General features: G+C 55.9%; 3 protein-coding genes across 8 annotated transcripts in view; 2 read left to right on the top strand and 1 right to left on the bottom strand.

Moving 5' to 3' along the window:
• SIN3A (SIN3 transcription regulator family member A) overlaps window positions 1–1,845 on the top strand; it is a 32,023-nt gene extending 30,178 nt beyond the window's left edge. The window contains exon 21 of the mRNA XM_039732032.1: window positions 1,069–1,845. Coding sequence (XP_039587966.1) covers window positions 1,069–1,299 — 231 coding nt within the window. The 3' untranslated portion in view covers window positions 1,300–1,845. The remainder of the gene's footprint in view (window positions 1–1,068) is intronic.
• A 981-nt stretch (window positions 1,846–2,826) lies between these two features.
• MAN2C1 (mannosidase alpha class 2C member 1) lies at window positions 2,827–14,522 on the top strand. 2 transcript variants are annotated; one of them, XM_039732045.1, is made up of 26 exons: window positions 2,827–2,940; window positions 3,374–3,499; window positions 3,969–4,092; window positions 4,314–4,384; window positions 4,526–4,703; window positions 5,171–5,360; window positions 5,710–5,816; window positions 6,876–6,986; window positions 7,334–7,426; window positions 7,536–7,652; window positions 8,086–8,181; window positions 8,483–8,628; window positions 9,073–9,196; window positions 9,357–9,478; window positions 9,996–10,081; window positions 10,547–10,717; window positions 11,003–11,085; window positions 11,267–11,361; window positions 11,484–11,588; window positions 11,779–11,935; window positions 12,255–12,398; window positions 12,493–12,602; window positions 13,251–13,330; window positions 13,455–13,600; window positions 13,757–13,860; window positions 13,935–14,522. In XM_039732045.1, the coding sequence occupies exons 1-26, from the start codon at window positions 2,849–2,851 to the stop codon at window positions 14,050–14,052; spliced, it is 3,096 nt and encodes a 1,031-aa protein (XP_039587979.1). In that variant the 5' UTR covers window positions 2,827–2,848; the 3' UTR covers window positions 14,053–14,522. The 2 variants fall into 2 exon arrangements, 1 of the variants encoding a protein (XP_039587979.1); XR_005630192.1 differs by lacking the exon at window positions 13,251–13,330 and having other exon boundaries at window positions 13,935–14,076.
• A 242-nt stretch (window positions 14,523–14,764) lies between these two features.
• NEIL1 (nei like DNA glycosylase 1) lies at window positions 14,765–18,881 on the bottom strand. Of its 5 annotated transcripts, none has more exons than XR_005630205.1 (10): window positions 18,358–18,881; window positions 18,149–18,268; window positions 17,919–17,997; window positions 17,334–17,433; window positions 17,061–17,185; window positions 16,580–16,607; window positions 16,212–16,285; window positions 15,269–15,479; window positions 15,027–15,122; window positions 14,775–14,902 (listed from the first exon to the last, which is right to left on the bottom strand). XR_005630205.1 is itself a non-coding variant. In XM_039732243.1 (9 exons), the coding sequence occupies exons 1-9, from the start codon at window positions 18,846–18,848 to the stop codon at window positions 15,103–15,105; spliced, it is 1,248 nt and encodes a 415-aa protein (XP_039588177.1). In that variant the 5' UTR covers window positions 18,849–18,881; the 3' UTR covers window positions 14,765–15,102. The 5 variants fall into 5 exon arrangements, 2 of the variants coding, with proteins under 2 accessions (XP_039588177.1, XP_039588194.1); XR_005630204.1 differs by having other exon boundaries at window positions 14,775–14,825; XM_039732243.1 differs by having other exon boundaries at window positions 14,765–15,122.
• Between the last annotated feature and the right edge of the window lie 54 nt (window positions 18,882–18,935).

The following is an 18,935-nucleotide window of genomic DNA, read 5'->3' as shown; positions in this document are numbered from 1 at the left end:
CTGATGAGATACAGGTAGTGGCTTTAGTTCATTAGTTGTAAAGGAATTCTTTTAAACTTTGCATCCACATCAGATGAGAGCATTTTATTGCAGCATAATGACTTTGAAATGCTGATACTGAGGATTTTGATTGAATTCTGTCTATCTCATTCAACTGGCACAAACCTCAAGGAAATGTAAGCTTATAATCAGGATACTGTGTGCCAGTGCTCTTCACAGAGAATCTGAGCATAAATTCTTGAAGTGTTAAATATGTAGTGTGCAGCTTAGCCCTTGGTTACTAGAATACACTGAGGGAGCTGTGGAAGCTACATTGGATTTTGGAAACAAATCTATTGGATTTAGCAGTTAACACCCCAAAGCAGTCAGTCTCTGGGAGAAGAACAAACAAATAATAAAAGCTGTAAGTTTTAATCTGGAGGTTTAATTATATGGGCTGTTTTCAGTTATGACTGCAGCCATGGCTTCTTGCATTTTACATTCCTTAGGCAGATGCTCTTACCCAAAAAAGTGCACACTTTTTCCTCTCCTGATGTTTCTGTTAAGTCAGAGCTTCTTGAGCCTATTTGACCTGACCTCGGTCTTAATTTTCTGTAGCAATTGTGTCCCCCATATGTGTAATGCATGTTGAACTTGCTCTTTCCTGGGGCTGTGCTCCTCTGGGGGCTGGGGACAGACTCTGAGGGCTGGGAAGAGCAGGACTTGCCTGGTCCTGGGTGGTAGCAGAGGAGGCAGCAGCATCTTTTGGCAATGCAGAAGGGACTCAATCTGAGCTGGGCATGCAACTTTCAGGCTCCCACTGGATATATTCCATGTCCCCAGCCCGTGAACTGTTGTGCATAAACTTTTTATATTTCTGAGCTCATTTTGCCACGTTTTTGCTTGGAGAAGAGACTCTGGGGGGACCTTCTCGAGAGCTTTCCCTCTGTCATTAGTCCAGTGCCTGCATTACAAATTCCCTGTGTGTTTGATCCCCTTGCCTGTGTCACCCATTAGCCAGGCTTTGTGTTATGCTGCACTTTGGGGGCCAGAGCTGCCTTTTCCTAACACCTCTCCCTGTTTCTGCAGTCCCACGAAAGGGTGAGCAAGCGGCTGCACCAGCGGTTCCAGGCCTGGGTGGACAAATGGACCAAGGAGCACGTGCCCCGTGAAATGGCAGCCGAGACAAACAAGTGGCTCATGGGTGAAGGCTTGGAGGGCTTGGTGCCCTGCACCACCACCTGTGACACAGAGACCCTGCACTTTGTCAGCATCAACAAGTACCGCGTCAAATACGGCACGATATTCAAGACACCCTAGGAGTCCCCGGGGCGAGGCAGAGCCCGGGAGATGTGTGTGTGTGTGCGCATCCAGGGAAGGAGGGAGATGCCTTTCTCCCCTCACTGTGTATCTCCGTCACATGGCCACTTGACTAGTGCGTGGCTGGTGCAGCCTGTCCCGGCGGGATTCCCCCTGGGGCCGTGGATCTCCGCCCGGGGCCGTGGGCTGCCGGCCCTTTTTGGGCAGGAAGGACCCTTCTCTGAACTGAGCCATCCCAGAGAAACACCACGAGCTCGTACACACCAGCAGCGTTGAGGCTTTGACTCCCCGAGGGAGGCCCTGAGCGGCGAGGGAGGGGAGCGGGATGCTCTCCACCACCTTGTGGATGTGTCCCCGAAGTCCCCAGGTGCCTGTCACCACCGGATTCTCCTCTCCTGGCGGGCTCCAGGGGCAGCACGCCCCGGGTTCCTCTCGCTCCCTCCCCTCCTCCCAGGCTGGACTCACCCTGTGCAGATCGGTCTGTCCTTTCTAGTGCCAGTGGAACTGTTTTATTTTTATTTTGGGTTTTTGGTTTTGTTTTCCTTTTTTTTTGGCAGGAGGAGGAGGAGGGACTGGGGGGGGCTCGGTGCATTTCACTCCAGAAATCCACATATGGGGATATATATTTTTTTAAGTAGAGAAATCTAACACTGGCAGATATTTAAAATGCGGGGGAAGATTCTGAATTTAAAAATAAAGTCAGCACAGACTTTGTAAGCCACGACAGCCACCACTGCACTGTGTCTCCTCAAAAGGAGGTGGCTTTCCTAGCAAAAATCCATCCTGCACACCTGGAGTGGCTTCCATCCCCTGGACAGGGAGCCACGAGCAGGGCTCTGCCACAGCTTCAGCCCCTCCCAGGGACTCGCTGTGTTTTGAGACAGCAGGTTCACAGACTCACAGAACAGCCTGGGCTGGAAGGAACCTTAAATATCATCTAGTTCCAGGTTCTCTCCTGCCACCACAGCTCCTTCCCTGGCGGGGAGCAGGGCTGGAGGGGACACCTGGAGCCGGGGTGGCAGTCACAGGCAGCCAGTGCACAGCAGGCAGGTCTGGAATGGGAGCCTCCTGTGGAGAAGAGGGAGAGAAGCAAGAGCCCAGCAGGGCTTTTCACACTTTGCTAGCAATAAATCACCCGTCTCCTTTCTCCTTTGCTGTAACCAGGCAGAGGGGCTCTCATGTGTCCTCTTCCATTCCAAAGGTGTCACACACGCTCCCCTATTATTTCCCCCCCTTTTTTATTGTGGTGTAGGCTCAAGGTGATGTGGAAGGGAAGATCTTCGGTGGTTTAGACTTCTGGCCAGCTTGGCAGTACTGCTGCTGCTGCTTGGTGGGGTCCTGTGCCAGAAGGGTGCTGTGCCTGCCTGTCCTGGGACACATCACAGGGAGACCTCTGCCTCTGGTGCTCCATTTGACATCCCAGCTCTGCTCCCAGCCTGTCCGGGCTGTGGGCTCCGGGCTCCGGGCTCCGGGCTGTGGGCTCCGTGCTCCGGGCTCGGCCGCGCCTGCGCAGCTCAGCGCGGGGCGGGGCGGGGGCTCGGCCGGTGCCATGGCCGCGATCAAGAACCGGCGGACGGCCCTGGAGCGAGTGGAGAAGTTCCTCTCCGACACCTACTTCACCGACTGCAACCTGCGGGGCAGGTGGGCGGCGGGGGGACTCTCCGGGACACCCCCGGGGCGCTGGCCGGGACGGGCTCCGGTGCGTCCCCTCAGGGTGGGGACGCTGCGCCGGGGCGCTGCCGGCCGTGGGTGCGGGGACTCGGGGAGCTCAGTGGACTCACGCTGAGGGGACACATCTCACACACGCGCACACACACACACACACAGTGACACATTCTCACTCCTTCCTTGGTCGGCATGGAGCGCTGCCCCTGGGCACCCGGCACAGCCCCTCAGCCCCCTGCCCTGCCCTGCCCACCCGGGCTCAGCAGGGCCCTGTGTCACTCAGCGATCTGTTCATAGCACTGAGGTGCTGGGTGGCGGCAGGGCGATTCAGCCGTGCTGTGAAAGCTCTCTGCACCACCCCGGGCTAGCCCAAGCGGGACTGATGTGTCCTGGCCGTCTCCCACCACAGGCTTTTTGGGGATCGCTGTCCGCCGGCATCGCTCTCCTACTTCCAGACTCCGCGGCGCATCCCGTACGAGGAGGCCGTGGCGCAGGAGTTCGGGCCGGCTCGAGTGGGAGAGTCTTTCGGGCCCGCGTGAGTAGCGGGTCTCGGTGGTGCTGTGCCCGTGCTGGGCTCGCAGCTCGTGTCTCAGAGTGTGGGTGAGTCCTCACAAGCTCTCCCTGCTGAAGACATGAGTTGATCTTTGCTGCTGAGTGCTTGGCGGTGGCTGCTCCGAAGCCCTAAGGGAGGTTTCATGAGGGAAGGGACAAGTTTCTTGCTGGTTTCTGCTGAGAGCTCCTTGTGACCATGGTTGTGTCTCTGACGCTTCTGTGTTTGCTTGTCAAGTTTGGGAGGAGATTCTTACCCAGCAGTGGGCAGACAAGGTGCCACTGTTGGTTTCTCTGGGGGTCCAGAAGGGCACAGGTTAAATCAGGTCTGTGAATCCCATCAAACTCATGGGCTGTCCCCACTCTGGTTTTTCAGTGGAGGGCTCTGAGGAAGCGTGCTTTCTCTCGGGAGAAGGTCACACAGTGGACTGAGGTTGCTGCCTGCTCTCTTCCAGATGGGAGACGTGCTGGTTTAAGGTGGAGCTGAGCATCCCCCCGGCATGGGCAGGGCGGGAAGTGCACTTCGTCTGGGAGAGCGATGGGGAGGGCATGGTGTGGCGAGATGCCCAGCCTGTCCAGGTATGGAGACACGGATCAGGGGCGTGCCAGGTGCCCTGCTGTGTACACAGTGGTGACCTTTGGCACCCCTGACATGTTCTGTGGTTCCTGTTCTTGTGCCAACAATTATCCCACAGCCTGTAGGACCAGCCCCTCTGTCCAGCTGGACTTTGGGGTATCTTGTCCTGCCCATCCAGCCTGCTGTCATGGACCTGTGCTGAATGTGCCATCTTCCTGTGCAGGGATTGACCAAGGAAGGTGAGAAGACCAGCTACATCCTGACAAGAAGCCTGAAAGAGTCAGAGCCCCACAGGTGGGTGGTCAGGCAAGCCAGAGCCCCCCACTGCTGGGGGACCTTGGTGTTATTGGAAGCCAAGAGGCCAGGGACACACACATCCTTGTCTGTGTCCTGGTGCCTGTGACTGCTCCCTGATGGTTTCCTCTGTCCCCACAGCCTGACACTGTACGTGGAGCTGGCCTGCAATGGGCTCTTTGGAGCTGGCAAGGGCAGCATGATCGCCCCTCCAGACCCAGACAGGAGGGTTACCCTGAGCAAGGCTGAGCTGGTTGTCTTCAACAGAGATGTCTATGAACTGCTGGTGGATATGGAAATACTGCTGGACATGGCTCAGGTCTGGGAGCTCTTCTTCCCTTCTTTCACCTTTTCCTCAGCTTCACGCATCTCCTCCTCTGGCTGTTCTGTGACCTGAGACCTTGGAGGAGAAAACGTTTGCTGCTTCTGCTTTAGCACAATTGACACTGTCTGGGTTTGATGATCCTTCTGGGTCCCTTCCAACTCAGGATATTCTAGAGTAGGAGAAAGCTGAATTGAGAGAAGCCCCAGGTGTTTTTTCATCCACTTTCTGCTCCAAAGCAGGATATGTTAACCAAGGTCCCCTGGAATGGGCATATGTGGAACCTGGAATTGGAAGGCATGTGAGAAAAGGCAAAAGGCTGTGCTTGTGAAGCAGAGACATGGTGTTTACCTGTTATGACTGCCTGAGACAGATGTTGAAAGGAGGTAGCAAGTTCTCCTGGAGGCAGGTGACATCTGAGCTGGTACAGTGGCCAGTCATACTTTTATCCCTCTCAACCCCAGCTCCTCGGGGAGGAAAACCAGAGGAGTTTCCAGGCACTGTACACTGCCAACCAGATGGTCAACGTGTGTGATGTTACGGACCCCTCCACCTTCCCTGCTGCACGTGGCCTGGCTGCAGCCATCTTCAGCCAGAGGAACGGCGAGAGCCAGCACACCATCCATGCCATGGGGCACTGCCACATTGACTCTGGTGAGAGCAGCACAGCACTCCCTCTCCTCTCACCTGGAGGCCAGGGGGAGCTGCCCAAAGGGAGAACAGGCTGCCCTTGGGCTCCAGGCACAGGATACCACGCCTTGAGAGGAGGGAATGGGCTCTCTGTGCTGCCACATTGCTGGTTTGTCACTGGGGCAGTGTGGGTCTGTTCCCTTTGGAACACTCATGGGACTGGGCATGAGGGATGAATTACAGCTTGCTGTCTTCCACCTGTTGGGCTTCAGCCCTCGATTTCCCATCCCAGGAGGGGTTTCAGAGAGGTTCCAGCTCTGTGGGGAGCTTGTGTTAGGTAATAACCATGGTGGGGCCATGCCTGTCCCTGCAGCCTGGCTGTGGCCCTACGAGGAGACCATCCGTAAGTGCGCCCGGAGCTGGGTCACCGTGGTCCATCTGATGGAGCACAATCCAGAGCTCACCTTTGCCTGCTCCCAGGTGAGTGATCTCCCTCTGGACACCTCTCCTCTGCTCGTGGCATGTTGCTTCTCCAGCAGAAGGAGGTCGGGGGATGTAACTGTCGAGGCTGTTTTGGGTCTGGGGTCTTCAAGGAGACAAGAGCAGCTGTCATTTGCTATAAAGTTGTTTATTGCATGAATACATCAGTCTCGAAGGCAAAGAGTTCAAGGTGTTAAAAGTCCATGCTAAAGTATTAAAATCCATGCTAAAAGCTTTCTGGCATAGAATCCCAAGCAAGAGCTGCAGCTGCAACAGCTGCTCTCTGGTATAGAGTCCCAGGCTTTGTGCAGGAACAGCAGCAGCAACCACAGCCTTCTTTCTTCTTGTCTTCTTCTTCTTGTTCCTTTTAATAGAGGGGGATTTTCATACACAAAACAGCCACAGCCTTCTTTCTTCTTGTCTTCTTCTTCTTGTTCCTTTTAATACAGGGGGATTTTTGTACACAAAACAGCCAGTCAGCTAAAAGCACGATTCTAAAACATTCTTTCAAAACCAATCTAAACTTAATTCTAATATTTGAATGTAGTACGAAACTAGTGTCAGTTCTTACCTAAAAAAACTATGTAGACAATATTATCTATTTACGCAAATATACCATCTGTTATCTTACTTAAAATTTACATGTATAAGTTTATCTATTAACATGAATACTTCTGTCTGTTTACACATGTAGTTCTGTCTGTTCTGGAGACACAGTCAAAGTTCTGCTATGTTTTTGATATGTCTGGAGCTAAGTTACTGAACTTTAAACTAGGCCTTAGGGCCTTTACTAGCTAATGCAGTTTCTTAAGGTACTTAAAATATATTTCTATTTACTTAAAACTGTAACTTGTACTTACTTAAAACTTAAACCTACACTTCTGCTTCATATCTATGTGGCTTAATATATCTTAATTTCTCAAAAGACTTTAATTCAACCCCTGCATCCATCCCTCTCTCTGAGGAGCTCAAAGAGGCTTGCGTTCCACCACGTAACAAAGCAGAAGTGCTGCAGGGAGAGGGGTGTGGGGAGCTGGGGCTGATCCCTGTGCTCTGCAGGCGCAGCAGTTCGAGTGGGTGCGCAGCCGCTACCCCGCGCTCTACGCGCGCATTCAGCACCTCGTGGCCAGGGGACAGTTCATTCCTGTGGGAGGCACCTGGGTGGAAATGGTGAGTAGCATGGCGAGCCTGGCTTGCCACAGCCTCCTTGTGCCATGCTCTGGGGCGAGGCCTGACACTGCAGGGAGAGCAGAGCCTTTGCTGAGCCTGTCTGGTCGGTGATGGTCTCCAGGCCATCTGTCTGAAGTGTCCAGCCTGGCAAAAGTACAATTCTCCCAAATCATTCCCTGAGAAAGGAGCTTGAGACTCCCTAGGGTGTTTCTCCTTTTCCCTCTGCCAAGCCCTGCTGAGGTTCTCCCCACAATCTGCCAGGTCAGGTGGGTGGGAATGGGGCTCTTACAAGATCTCTCCTTCCCTGTGCCTGGCTTTCCTCATGGACTCCCTGTGCCTTCCCCCAGGATGGGAACCTGCCCAGTGGGGAGTCCATGGTGCGGCAGTTTCTGCAGGGACAGAGGTTCTTCCAGGAGCAGTTTGGCCGGATCTGCTCAGAGGTACTTGTTCTTTTCCATCACGCCTTCCCTGCCCACCATCTCCTTGCAGCCCTTGCTCTTTGTGAGGTTGGGCTGACCTGTGTGTGTCCCTCTGCTGCTGTGCCCGCAGTTCTGGCTGCCAGACACGTTTGGGTACTCAGCCCAGCTGCCCCAGCTGATGCGTGGCTGTGGCATCCAGCGCTTCCTCACGCAGAAGCTCAGCTGGAACCTGGTGAACTCCTTCCCGGTGAGCTGTGCTGCCTTCTCCCCTGGGGATGGACTGTGGGTGCTGGAGTCTTCTGCAGGGCTGGACCTGTTGGTTCCACAGTTCTTGAGTTCACCTAACACAGGCCCTGCTTCCAAAGGCCACTAGGTTTTGGTGGCTAGTGATGTCCTGCCAGGCTTTAGGAGAGAGGAAGGACGTGATTAGAGATCCCAGCCATGTCCCTGGCCTAGATATTCCCTCTGCTTCCAGACAGGAAGCTGTGACTTGTGTGCAGGTCCAACAGACAGCAAATCCAGCCCCTGCCTTGGTGGCATTCCCTGTTCTTGTCCTCTCCTTGAACTGATCCATCAGGGCATCCTGCACCTCCCAGAAGAGAAAGTGAAGGCCCAGTTTGAATCCTGAAGAGGCTCTGACATGCTCTTGTGCACCACATTTTCCCTTCTCTCCCCTCCAGCATCACACCTTTTTCTGGGAAGGCATTGACGGTTCCCAGGTCCTGACCCATTTCCCCCCTGGTGATTCCTATGGGATGCAGGGGCGAGTGGCAGAGGTGAGTGAAGTTGCCAGACCTGCATTGGAAGGGCAGTGCCAGCCCCCTGAGGCCAGCTGTGGGGCTCCTGGGAGAGGGCACTGCCTGGGAAGGGAGCAGGATATCTGGGAGCATTGTTGGACAAAGGCTGCTGGGGTGCCTGACTCCAAGATGTGCCCGTGCCTAATTTAGGCACTTTGGGCCAGGGAAGAGGAGCGGGACTGGGCTTTTCACCCTAAAGACTGACCTGGCTTTCTTGTGTGGAGCTGTGGGAGCTGGGGCTGGCTGCCAGGGAATTGCAGCTGCCCAAAAATCCCTGCAGATGCTGAAAACAGTGAAGAACAACAAGGACAAAGGCCGTGTGAACCACAGCGCATTCCTCTTTGGCTTTGGGGATGGAGGAGGGGGACCCACGCAGAAGATGCTGGACAGGATGAAAAGAATGAGTAACACAGATGGGCTGCCCAGGTGAGAGCAGAGCTCCCATCCTCTCTCCTGGCAGGGGCATCTGCTTTGAGCCGGGCCTGGCCTTTGGCAATGCCAAAAGAAAGGGAGAAGGGCAGGGAGATGGGCAAGCAGAAGGCTGGGAAGGATTTTCAGGGGATGGAATCTCTCCATCAAGAGCTGTAAGAACATGTTCACAGGGCAGGCATGGACTGCTTGTGACCCCTCAGGAGAGCTGTGGGGTGAATGGCCAGCACAGCAGCTGTGCCTGGCAGTCACCACCTGCCTGGGGCATGTCCACGGGAGAGGGACAGGCTCACAGGAGAGGGGTGGGAGAAGGGTGAGGGGAATACTCTGTGTGGTTGTGTTGCAGTTTTTGAGGCCTGTCACCTTTCCAGCCCAGATACACCATTAGCCATGTCACAGGCTTCTCCCCAGCTCATCACTGTCTGTGTGTCTGTCCCACAGGGTGCAGATCTCCACCCCTGACCAACTCTTTTCTGTCTTGGAGAAGGAGTCATCCCAGCTGTGCACCTGGGTGGGAGAGCTCTTCCTGGAGCTGCACAATGGCACCTACACCACGCAGGCCCAGGTGAGGGTCCCGCTCCCAGCAAGGGGGCCATGCAAACTCACAACACCTGCAAGCAGCCAATCCTCCTGCACTGGAGCTGGGATTCTGCTGCTGGCGTGAGAGTTCCACTCCCAGCTACCCATTTCCTGAGCATCTTCCATCTGTCCTTAACTGGCACCAGATAAAGAAGGGGAATCGGGAGTGTGAGCGGATTCTCCATGACGTGGAAGTGCTCAGCAGCCTGGCTGTGGCTCAGGACACAGCGTTCCAGTATCCTGCCAGCCAGCTCCAGCAGCTCTGGAGGTGAGTGAGTATAGGAGCACTGGTGGTACTGGGGCAGAGTTCAGTGCTGCAGCGCTGTGTGTACACAACCCCTGCCATAAACTGATCAGAAATCTACCTGGAAACAGTTTGTTGCTTTGCTTGGCTTGTCTGCTGAAAGATAACTCCAAACCCTCACTGTTCCGCTGTCTGCAAGCTTCATTTCTTACTGAAGCTGCTTCCTACCCAGTTTTGGCTTGTTTGAGCTTGTGCAACAAGGTATCTCATAGCCCTGGGGGGTAAAAACAAATAGCTCTTACTGCCCGTGGTTGTGGTTTACTGAGATGGCAGCTGACAAGCCCTAACATAAAGGGATTTAAAGAATGCTGTGGAAAAAACCCTTTTCTCTCCAGTGCTGGGTAACGGGGGAATAAGGAACAGTAACTAAGTTTGTCTGTCTTGCAAACAGGCTCTTGTTTGAGAGAAGAGCTTGTTCTAAGCCAGCACAAGTCTGGTGCTCTCTGCCACTTTCTTCCCTGGTTTCTGCTCTCTGTTTTAGGTTATTGCTGCTCAACCAGTTCCACGATGTCCTGCCAGGCAGCTGCATCCAGCTGGTGGTTGAGGATGCCCTACAATACTACACAGGTGAGCAGGGAGTTTGGCTAGGAGGGTGCTCACCTGTGGGAGCAGGCCCTGCCTGGTGGGGCTGTGGGGAGGTTCCAGCCCTGGACTGCCAGGGCCAGCTCAGCAGACATGTCTGAAATAGTGTTAGATTAGCAGGGAAGCCAAGGGATTGAGAACCATGCCAGTTTATTGGCTTTTCTGCTTGCTGCTGGCATGCCAGGATAGACTCCCACCAAGGTTTGTTTCTGCCTGCCCAGGGGTGTTTGCAGGAGCTTTGGTAACCAGAATTTTCCAGCTGAGCTGGCACAGCTCATTGTAATCTTGTAATAACAAAGTTCAGAATAATTATACACTTGAATCACTAATAGATAATAATAATTAATGATAATTAGCAATTGTAGCTTGGAAGGAGATAAAGTGTGTGTACATTGCACGGGGAGTGCCAGAAGCTCTCTCAGAGCCAGCTCAGGCCCTTTTGTTTTGCAGAGATCCGCAGGGCTGGTGCTCAGCTGCAGGAGGAGGCTGTGCAATCCCTGTGCAGGGATCTGCTGCAGCCTGGGGCATGCAGCACCCCGAGCACCCTGGTGCTGAACACGCTGTGCTGGGAACGCACCGAGGTGATCTCCAGGCCTGGGCCAGACGGAGCAGAGACTTTGGGTATGTCTGACCTGGGCAGAACTCTTGTAGCAGAGCTCCTTACAGGGGCAGGGATAGCTAACAGGGAAATACTCTGCCTTTCCCTCCCCTGGGGAGGGTTTTATTGACTGTTCCATTTGTTCTTTGGACAGCTTGAAAGGGGATGAAGTCCTGTGAAGGATGCATGAAGAAGAGGAGGGTATGGGAGGAGGCGGTAGATGTGACATGACAGCAGCAGGGCAGCAGTCGTGTCACGTGGGGTTCGGTCTGGGGTGAGTGTTGGAACAGAACCTCTTTGCTTTCCAGCTCTGGTGACAGTCCCCAGCATGGGCTATGCCCTAGTGCAGGAGCCATTTGTGCCTCCTCAGCCTGTGGCAGTGAGGAAACAGGTGAGCACAAGGCAGATTTCCTCAGGTCTGTGTTCCCCACGTCAGAGGTTGTTTGAGGAGAAATCAGGGTTAGGGTTGAAAGGAGGAGAAATCTAAGGAATCCACATATTAAATTTGCATTGGAGGCACTCAGCTCCCACAGGTGTGGGTCTGTGACACCTGTTTCTGGCCTTTTCCCAAGGAGGATGGCTCCATTACCATGGAGAATGGGGTAATTGCTGTCTGCCTGGACACGATGGGGCACCTGACCTCGCTGCAGCTGCTGGACTCAGGGAGGTCTGTGTCACCCAGCTCCTGGCCCTGAGCTCCTCAAACCTCTCCCAGGACTCCTCACTGTGCACCTTTCTCCACTGCCAGTTCTTCTGATGCTGCTGTTATCCTGTTCCACTTTCTTTCAGAGAGTCAGTCCCAGATGGCTGCTATGCCAACCAGTTTGCACTCTTTGATGATGTTCCCCTCTACTGGGATGCCTGGGATGTCATGGATTATCACCTGGAAACCAGGTAGAGGAGCAGTGCATGCAGCACTTGGGTTTTGGCTTTGCCCTGAGATTCTTGCCTCCCTGTCAGTCCTAGCTGTAGGAGAGCATTCACTCTGGAGAAGTGAGTGCCTGCTGTGTGGGTGGCTGCGTTGGGATTTGGAAACCTGGATCTACCAGGCTGAGACTATCTCTGCCTTCATTCCTGTCTCTAGGAAGCCAGTGACAACACTGCTGAAGCCTCTGGAAATCACCCAGGCTGGGGGCCTGCGGGGAAGTGTGAGGTTCTCCCTGCAGGTCGGGAAAGGCAGCACCTTAACCCAGGAGATCATCCTGGACGCCATGTGCCCCTACCTCCGCTTCCTGACCCAGGTTTGGCCCCAGCTCTGTGACACTAACATCCTGTGCAGCTGGGAGCTGGGGAGCTGAACCTTGTGCCTGAATTATATCCCCTCTCCCTGTTTTCTTCCCTGGAGTCCCCTGCTGCCTGTCCTCCCCTGCAGCAAGCAGCCCTAGGCTGTGGGTCCCAAGGGCCATGGGTGGAAGTGGGACCCACCAGTTCATCCGTGTGGAGACTCTGGTGTGTTTTTGTTGTAGCTGACGTGCACTGGCTGCTGCACACCAGGACATGAGAAGTGCAGTGTCTGCCTGTCAGTCCCCCATGGTGACATCCTTCTGCTGCCACATTTAGGTGGAGTGGAAGGAGGCTCACAAGTTCCTGAAGGTGGAGTTCCCTGTGCAGGTCCGCAGCACCAACGCTACCTACGAGATCCAGTTCGGGCACCTGCAGCGCCCAACGCACTGGAACACGTCCTGGGATTGGGCTCGGTTCGAGGTGAGCAGGGAGCTGCTCTGCTCCTGGGGCTGAGCTGCTCCTCTTCCAGGCAGCAGCTCCGTGTGGTGAGCACATCCCTTGGTGCCTGCTGCAGGTGTGGTCTCACAAGTGGCTGGATCTCTCTGAGCATGACTTTGGGGTAGCTCTGCTGAACGACTGCAAGTACGGAGCGTCGGCCCATAGGAACATCCTCAGCCTCTCCCTGTGAGTTAGGGATGGGTGAGGGGGGCTGCTGTGCTGCTCTGCCTTCTGAGGTGGCCCTTGGAAGTCAAAGCAACACCTGCTCCTAAATGACCTTAGTTATAACAAGGAAATTGTCTAGTGGGTGGCTGTTTTCTGTGAATTTGGCTGACTTACATTATCTTAGTTAGAACTAATTCCTGTGAACTGTGCTCAAAGATAATTCAGAAGAGATCAGATTCATATTTGTAGCAGGTAGCTTTTCTGTTGCTAACCAAAACATACCCCAGGAAGGGAGGTTTAAAGAGAGGAAAGGAACAGGAATGTTAATGTTATGGGTGCCTACAAAGCCAAAAGAAACTGCCTATTTCAGTTTGACTCCATCAGCTGCAATTTTCACAGGATGACACCCCAGTTTTTTTAGCTTCTGGGACTGTCCAGGGTCTATTTGCTGTTGCGTGTTTGCTTCCACTTGAGGGCCCAGCCTTGAGGTAGCAAGGGAAGGAGTTGTCACAGTGCTTTGGGTGACAGTGGGTGCTGCCAAGGCACTGATCTCCGTGTTTGCTTCCACTTGAGGGCCCAGCCTTGAGGTAGCAAGGGAAACAGTTGTCACAGTGCTTTGGGTGACGGTGCTGCCAAGGCACTGGTCTCACTAACCTCACGTTGCCTTAGGCTGAGAGCACCCAAGTCCCCTGATGCCACAGCAGACATTGGGCACCACCAGTTCACCTACGCTGTGATGCCTCACCGGGGTGAGTGACAGAGCTGGGCCCCGTGGGGCCATGCAGGGTGGGAGCTGCTCCAGTGAGCCTTGGGGTGAGCGTGCCTCTGGCTGTGTGTACAGAGCCTGACCAGAGAGGGGTTCTTGTGCTGCAGGTTCCTTCCAGGAGGCCGGTGTGATTCAGCAAGCCTACAACTTGAATTTCCCCCTCCACATGGTGCCAGCCAGCTGTGCCCAGTGCCCAGCCTGGAGTGCCTTCTCTGTCAGCTCACCTGCCATCGTGCTGGAGACTGTCAAGCAGGCAGGTGCTGGGGTGGAGGACGGGAGGGCAGAGGGGCTAAGGTGCTGCTGTTGAGCAGCTCTTTCCCCCACAGTGACTGGTGGTCAGGCTCAGCTGAGCACAGCAACTTGTGTTGGAGAGGCTGTGCCTGTCTCATGTGTCTGAACTCCCCCCAAGGCCGAGGACAGACCTGAGGCTGTGGTGGTTCGGCTCTACGAGGCCCATGGCAGCACAGTCACCGCCTGGCTCCAGACCTCGCTCCCCGTTAAGGAGGCGATGCTGTGAGTCCGTGCAGAAGGGCTGGGGGTGTGTGGGGATGGAGAACAGTCCTTCAGCCTTGTGCTTTGTCCCCCAGCTGTGACCTGCTGGAGCGGCCGGTTGCGCAGGGCCGCCTGCAGCTGGAGCAGCAGGGGCTGAGGCTTTCCTTCACACCCTTCCGCGTGCTCTCCGTCCTCCTGCTCTGCAGCTGCTGACACCAGACACTGCCCCTTGCTGCTGCTGCAGCCGCCTGGATCAGCACTGGGAGCTCAGACTGCAGACTGAGCTGTTCCCCATCCCTGTGCAAGGCAGCCGTTCCAGGGAAGGGGAAGGCACTGTGCCCCTGAACTGCACCCAGGTGTTGGAGAGCAGTGCTTGAACAACCCTGCTCCTCAGGGAAGGACTGCTGCCCACTGCCTGGCCAGGGTGGGTGGTCTTGAGTGAGTTTTGAGCTCATTTAAGTGTGGACAAAGGTGCAGACAGGCTGGTGGACCTGCACGGGTTCTGCTCTAGCCATAGAGGTTTTGGGACCAGCAGCTTACACAGTGACTCCTGTGTCACAGCCTTCATCTTGTCCATCAGTGAGTGTAAAACCACACTCCACTCCTTCCCTTCTCCCCCTGCCTGTCCCTTGCACTGCCCTTGCAGAAGAGGAAACACAAAAAAAAAAATCAAGAGAATTACATAAAAACAAGCTCCAGCCTGTTTTCTTAACTTGTTTCCAGGTAACTGCTTTTACCTGCCTCCTCCCAGGTATTTGCTGTAGTTGCTCTTTTAGTGTCTGCCTGAGCAGGATCTCACTCCTGGCACTGGGGAGGCTGAACTTGCCTTTATTTTGGGGGGATGAGGTGGAGGGGAAGTCTGCATCAGCCCCTGTGGGGAAGAGGCTGGGCACAGAGGGATTTATCCTTCGCAGGAAAAGGCATGCACCATGATTTCTACACAAAATACTTTATTAGTCAGCTAAAAACAGTGGTTGGATCAGCAGCTAGAAAAGGAAGAAGGAGAGGGAAGAGTCAGAGTCCAGCACAACACGTGGTCCTGGCCCTTTTTCCCCTGAAATGCCTGTGGACAGCAGGAAAAGCCCCATCACCAGGCTCAGCTTCTCCCTCCCACAGTGGCAGGATGCCACAGTAGCAAACAATTGTGAGCACAGGGAGGGAGCAGCTCTGTTTTCACTAGCACTAACCCTGGTCCGTGGCCAGGCCTTGCCTGAGCTCCTCTTGCCCCTTAAATGCCCCTCAGGAGGTGGCAGCAGGTGACAGTCACACAGCAGGGGCTGCACCTAGAGAAGGAAGAACGACATGAGTCAAGGCAAGGGGGTATCTGGCTCTGCCCCGTGGGCTCCTGTCCTGTCCTTCTGTCCCCTTGCCACAAGGGAGCTGTCCCACAGCCCCCAGGTGTGCACCAGAGCCCCAGGGCCAGGCTCACCTCTGCCCCTGTGAGCAGATATCCGGCGGCTTCTTCTGACACTCTGAGGCACCTCAGGCGAGGCTGGAGCAGCAGCCACTGTCCTCCTCCCACGAGCACGTCCCTTCCTTGGCCCGTCAGCCTGCTCTTCCTGCTCTTCCTCCTCCTTCTCCTCTGACTTCAGGGGTTTTGCTGCAGCCCTGCGGCGCTGCTTCGAGGCACGTGGGGTGACCTGGGTGGGTGTCAGAGCCAGAGATTACCAAGGTGGGAAATTAATCACAGAATGATGAGGTTGGAAGAGACCTTCAAGATCGAGTCCAACCTGTTCCCTGACACCTCACCTAAACCCTGGCACCCAGTGCCACATCCAGGCTTTGTTAAACACAACACCCAGGAATGGGGACTGCAGCACCTCCCCGGGCAGCCATTCCAGAACTTTATCACTCCTTCTGTGAAAAACTTTCTCCTGCTATCCAGCCAAAATTTCCCTTGGTGCAGGTTGAGACTGTGTCCTGTGGTTCTGTCAGTGCTGCTGGAGAGCCCAGCCCCAGCTGAGCACAGGCACCCTTCAGGAAGTTGTAGAGAGTGATAAAGTCACCCCTGAGTCTCCTCCAGGCTGAGCACCCCAGTTCCCTCAGCTGTTCCTCACAGGGTTTGTGTTCCCAGCCCCTCTCCAGCCTCGTTGCCCCCTCTGGACACACTCCAGCCCCTCCATGTCCTTCCCAACCTGAGGGGCCAGAGCTGGACACAGCCCTCGAGGTGTGGCCTCAGTGCTGAGCACAGGGGCAGAGTGACCTCCCTGCTCCTGCTGGCCTCACCATTCCTGAGCCAGGCCAGGATGTCCTTGGCCTTCTTGGCCACCAGGGCACACAGATTCCATGCAGGATCATCACCATGAACTCGTGAGCAGCCCAAGCAGGGCACGGGCAGCAGGACAGCCAGAGACAGGCACAGAGCTGCTCACCTCGGGGCTCGCTGCCTCGGGCTCTGCCTTCAGCTGAGGGCTCTTCTTGCGGGGCGTCTTGCGGGGTCTCTGCCCTGCATGAGAGGATGTGGGGTGAGGAGAGCATGAGGCAGAGCCTGCACCCCCAGGGACAGCCCACGGTGACCTTGCAGGGATGCTGTTCTGAGTGATGAAAAACCCAGGCAGGTTTGGATGCCTTGGGGACAAATGGCTTCTGTCCCTTAGTGCCAACTGTCACAGGCCTGTCAGCACCCCAGAGAATGGCTTTGCTCCTATGCCCTTGTGCTGCACAGCAAGAACAGAGTTTCCCAGGCTCCAGCCCTCCTGGAGCAAGAGTGGGTCCCACAGGAAGGGGAGAGGAAACTCACCTTTGGGAGCCATGGGGCCAGGCTCTCCCTGAAAGGAAGGGACAGAGCATTGACTGGGGTGCAGTCATTCTGCAGGCAGCAGCAGCAGAATCCCTGCCCCTTCTCCATCCTCCAGCCACTGCAGTGATAGGGAATCAGCCACGTTTCCCTGGGAAGGCAGGGGAGCTGGGCTTGCTCTGCCTGCCCTTTGCCCTGGGAACTCTGCCATCATTCCCTGTACCTGCAAGGCCCCAGACACAGGGCCCAGGAGGGAAGAACAGGGCTGCCAGACCACCCAAACATGCCCCTTCCCTCCAGACTGTTTGCCATCCATTAGCTGGCTGCCCACCACAAAGGAGGTCCTTGTCACCTCCATGCCCAGGAGCTTGATGGAGAGGGAGACCCCCAGCCACAGAGTGTAATGGGAGTCTCAGCAAGCAGAAAACAGGCCAGTGTCCCCTTGGAGGAGTGGTCTGGGGGCTCCCCAGCCCCAGGCTCCTACCTGGAACCATATGGTCCTGCCATTGCGGTCACGCAGGGAGCTCATGCCAGGCACCAAGTAACACTGCAGCCAGTTCTTAAAGGTGGCATAATAATCTGGGTGCTCGGGGTCAAGCAGCTGCTTCTCTGGGAGGGGAGACAGGGAAAGGACAGAATCAGAGCAGGAGCCGTGATCACCGTGTCAGGGTGGCCCCCCAAACCTCCTGATGCTGAGAGTGCAAAGCCCTGTCCCCCCTGCCAGCCCCATTCCCCATCACCTGTCTTGTCCCCTCACCTGCCATGATGACCTCCATGGGCACGCTGTGGCACAGCTCCAGGAGATCTGGGTTCTCCTGCCTCAGCTTCACCTTCTTGCTCAGCGTCAGGGAAGGATCCTGCAGGCATGGAGAAGGGCAGAGAGGTCACCTGCCAGCCACCTCTGCTTCCTCGGCCTCTCTCCTCCCATCCTCTTCCCCATCTCTTGCCCTCCAGAGGATGCCACACTCTCCACACATGATAGCCCTGAGCTCACCACACAGTAGGCTTCCAACTTAGCTACAAAGCCATGAAAGAGGGCTGACACACAAAAACACCAGCAGCAGGTCGTGTAGTTTGTTTTCAGGCTTAAAATAGCCACTTCCTCTCCCCTGAGGCCACAGGATCAGCCTTGGGCTTTACTGCAGCCTCCCCCTGGAGATTTTAAGCTTGCAAGGTGTTTGTTTCCCTCACCTCTTCCTCCTCACCCACCCCTAAAACACTTGCAGACTTCCTTAGGGCAGGAGACTGGCAGAGCTCATCACAAAGGGCCACAGGCAACCAAGCCCCTGCTTCTGGCACTGTCTGGAAACCTGCTGCTGTGAAAGCACCTGGTACTCCCCACCTTCTTCCTCCTCTCCTGCTCCTGCTCCTTCAGGGCCTCCAGCACGGTCCGAGCTTTTTCAAAGGGAGGGATCTTCAACCTGAGAGAGTTACACAGCAGCCTGGCTTCTGGCACTTCCAGCGTCTGCCAGGTGAGGAGGCATGGCCGGCTTAGCCAAGGAGCTGTCAAACTCCAGCAAACTGAGAGCCCAAACCTCCGTGGCAGGTCAGTGGGTGCTCGACCCACCTTACCTGTACAGGATCTCAGCACGCAGGTAATTCCCAATTCCATTGAAATACTTCTGGTTTAAGAGGACCTCACAGATGGGCTTGTCAAAAGCCCTGTCATCCAGGTTCTTCAGCACATTCTCCCTGCAAGGGCCATCAAGAAGAGTCACCTGGACATGTCCGTGCAGGAAAAGCGGCCAAAAGCGAGCAGGGCCATTCCTGAGGACGCTCACCTGAAGGCCTGGTACTCGGAGACGACGCAGGGCCCGCGTTCCGGCTGCCAGGCGTCCCCCAGGCGCCAGGACCCGAAGCGCCGGGGGTCCACGAAGCAGAGGGCGCGGGGGGGGCTCTCGCGGGTCAGGAAGCGGAGGTGGGCATGGCGGGGCAGCTCGGCGGCGGGGCACAGCCGGAACGACCCCGACATGCCGAAGCGGAACACCAGGTCCTGCGCGGGGGGGCCGGCGGCGCGGTCCAGCGCGCTCAGCGTCAGCCGCAGCTCCTTGCCGCGGGCGACGGCCGAGATGCCGTAGGCCTCGCTGCGGAAGGGCACCTCGGGGCCGCGGCCCACGGCCGAGCGCTCCACGCCGCCCGCGAACACCAGCGCTCCGCAGGCCCCGTTGATGAAGCGCCCGGCCAGGTGCAGCTCCGGGCACTCGGGCATGGTGGCGGCCGCACGGCGCAGCCCGAGCCCGCCGCCGCCGCCTGCGGCACGGCCCGCCCCCATTGGCTGCGCGGGGCGCGGCGAGCGCTCCCATTGGCTGCGGCGCGGGCGGGGCGCGCTCCCATTGGCCGCGCGGCGAAGCCGGAGGTT

Source organism: Passer montanus, unplaced genomic scaffold (assembly GCF_014805655.1).
Source record: "Passer montanus isolate IOZ18808 unplaced genomic scaffold, ASM1480565v1 scaffold111, whole genome shotgun sequence".
Taxonomy (NCBI): domain Eukaryota; kingdom Metazoa; phylum Chordata; class Aves; order Passeriformes; family Passeridae; genus Passer; species Passer montanus.
Note: the sequence above shows the minus strand (reverse complement) of the source record. Positions and strands in the feature narration are given on the sequence as shown.